This window comes from Vollenhovia emeryi, unplaced genomic scaffold (genome assembly GCF_000949405.1).
Source record: "Vollenhovia emeryi isolate VEMERY1.0 unplaced genomic scaffold, V.emery_V1.0 DF939151.1, whole genome shotgun sequence".
Lineage (NCBI taxonomy): Eukaryota > Metazoa > Arthropoda > Insecta > Hymenoptera > Formicidae > Vollenhovia > Vollenhovia emeryi.
The window spans coordinates 2,243,200-2,246,326 of NW_011967215.1; the positions used below are offsets into that span (position 1 = coordinate 2,243,200).

The following is a 3,127-nucleotide window of genomic DNA, read 5'->3' on the forward strand; positions in this document are numbered from 1 at the left end:
GTATCTTTTTAATTTTTTCTGAACTTAACGAGTTTATGCTAATATTAATTAATATTAGATACGTCTGTGTATAAATAATATCTTATTGTTAGATGGGCCATTACAACGATCGAGGGTTTAGGTAACAGGCGAGATGGTTACAACACAATTCAAGCTACGCTGGCCGAAAAAAGTGGCTCACAATGCGGATATTGCTCTCCTGGCATGGTTATGAATTTATACAGGTAGGCATCCGGGACAAAAATTAATCGATTTCATTATGAGAAAATATTGTAAACGTATTCTATCTTCTCGCAAGTTAAAATCTTCTTGGGACTTTGTCGTTATGACAGAAAACTATACAACGCAGCTTTGACTTTTTTTATTAATGCAAAGATATCATAAATTTTAGAATCGCTTTTATACTCAACAGTGCGCGCCAAACTGAATTAATGCAGGGTTATTTATATTTTCCAGTCTCATTGATAACCAAAAGGTGTCTATGCAGCAAATCGAAAATTCGTTCGGTGGCAACATTTGTCGATGTACTGGATATCGTCCAATTTTGGATGCGTTCAAGGGGTTTGCTGACGATGCACAGCCATCAATGGTGAAGGACATTCGCGACATTGAGGTATACTTGTGTGAAAAATTTAACTATTATTGCAAAATTCGTATTTTGGAATTTTACTATTAATTTCATTTTACTTTTACAGACAAAGTTTTATCTCGCTTCTCTTCTAACAATTATTAGAACTAGTACTTCATGTATATACAAGAATTATTTTTATATTTTGTTCTATTTACATTCTGTTGTAAGTTGTAGTGAATTGTAATCAAGTATATTTCACAGGAGTTGTACAAGATAAAAGCTTGCCCGAAGTACGGAATTTCGTGTGCAGGTAGTAGCTGCGATGAAAAACTTTCCGATGAAGACACAATAGATATAAAGTTAGCAGACTCAGAATTCTACAAAGTTTATTCTATCGACGATCTTTTCAAAATATTTCAACAGAACCCGAGTGCTACGTATATATTAAATGGAGGAAATACTGCACACGGTAATTTTCCCTCATTAAGGTGATATAGATACTAAACGTTCGTCCAAAGTGCTAATAATTTTTTTCCATTTGGGTAGCCTTACTAAGCGAACCCAATGATACAATAAGAACACATTTATAGTTTTGATATCTGAATATTAAAAGTCTAATTTGCAGGTGTTTATCGCTCAAGCAAAAAAGCTCTTTGCATTGATATAAACGACATCCCGGACTTGCATCGCATCGAAAAGACTAAAGAGTCACTGATTCTGGGCGGAAACATATCCCTCGCTACGGCGATGGAGACTTTCCGAAAGTATTCATCCACGAGCGGATTTCAGTACCTGGATCGCTTGGCCCAGCATATCGATTTGATTGCCACCGTGCCCGTGCGTAATATCGGCAGCATCGCCGGTAATCTAATGATCAAGCATGCACACCACGAGTTCCCGTCCGATTTGTTCTTAATACTGGAGACAGCCGCTACTCAAGTACATATTCTAACAGCACCGGGTGCCAAAAAGAGTATGATGCTGATTGATTTCTTAGAAACAGATATGCGCCATAAGATCATCTATAGCGTGGTGTTGCCGGCGCTATCCAACGATTACGAATACAGATCCTACAAGATCATGCCTAGGGCCCAGAACGCTCACGCTCACGTAAACGCTGGCTTCCTCTTCAGACTCGACGGAAGCGGCAAGGTAACAGAAATTTTTCTAATTATTCGTATTTGCGCATATACTATCTTGAATTACTCGTTCAACATATTTGCAATAATTCACGAAAAGGTACTGGAGAAGCCTAACATCATCTTCGGTGGCATCAATAAGAATTTTTTACACGCAAAAAATACAGAGCAAGTACTGGTTGGTAAATGTATCCTCGACGAGCAAGTGCTGAAGACAGCCCTGGAAACATTAGATAACGAGCTGAAACCTGATCATGTGCTGCCGGATTATTCGCCGGAATTCCGCAAGACTCTTGCTGAAGGATTATTCTATAAATTTGTCTTGAGCATCAAACCGGAGAATGTGAATTCAAAACTTCGCAGCGGAGGTTCCCTGCTAGAACGAGGTCTCTCTTCAGGTACGTATAAAGCACAAGCGTATAGACCAGTAGACTTTTCAAAATATGTCTTTATCCTATACATATTCTTACGTGTGCTTGAGAGGTGGGAATTATCTTATAATTTTTATTTAATTTTCTATTTCTCATTGACTTCCGTTAATTTCATTTACACAACTGAAACCTTGAGATTTTAAAAATCAACTTCTGAAAATCATCCAAGTTCCTTTCATGTATTTTTCTATAAAATACTCGGTCAACATATTTGCTTCAAAATACTTCAAAATAAATAATCTTAAATAGATTTCTACTAACAAAAAAATTGTAAACCGTACAATACCTAAAAAGATTATTATTTAAAACAAAAGTCTTACTGTTGACTTTATAAAATAAAGTTGATGTTAAAAAATAGAAAATATAGACGCGTTAAAAGTATCGTAAACTATTTTTTTTAATTCGTGGAATATTCTAATTGATTATCCTAATTGCGCCCGAAAAAACATTGTCATTCTAGGTTCGCAGGACTTCGATACGGATGAGTCAGAGTGGCCCGTGAGTAAGCCTATACCGAAATTAGATGCTATCAAACAGACGTCGGGCGAGGCACAATATTGCAATGATCTACCTCCATATCCTCGAGAAGTATTTTGTGCTTTTGTCCTTACGAAAATCGGTAACGGCAAAATCGTCAGTATAGATGCGAAGAAGGCACTTACTATGAAGGGTGTAGTGGCGTTCTTCAGCGCCAAGGACATACCGGGAAAGAATCTATTTATTTCGGCCGCCAGCAAGATGATCTTCTTGCAGCAGGACGAGTTGCTTTTCGCCGCTGAGGATGTTTTGTATACTGGTCAGCCGGTCGGCGTGATCGCCGCGGAGACGCATAGTTTGGCAAACGAGGCCGCAGAATTGGTGGAAATTAAATATACCAATCCTCTGCAAACAAAGCCGGTGATAAGCATCGAGGATGCACTCGCCACGCAGGACAACACTAGGTTTATGCAGAGTGTCAATACTCCAGCGAAGAAGAAAGGTAGAAA

The 3,127-nt window shown here is 38.2% G+C and overlaps 1 protein-coding gene across 1 annotated transcript; it reads left to right on the forward strand.

Moving 5' to 3' along the window:
- Window positions 1-78: 78 nt before the first annotated feature.
- Window positions 79-3,123, forward strand: LOC105565582 (indole-3-acetaldehyde oxidase-like; the record flags this gene model as incomplete). The annotated part of the gene is made up of 6 exons (XM_012018884.1): window positions 79-224; window positions 457-613; window positions 833-1,040; window positions 1,197-1,723; window positions 1,811-2,108; window positions 2,602-3,123. Coding segments are annotated over 6 exons (1,858 nt in total), but the record flags the coding sequence as incomplete, so codon positions are not given.
- Between the last annotated feature and the right edge of the window lie 4 nt (window positions 3,124-3,127).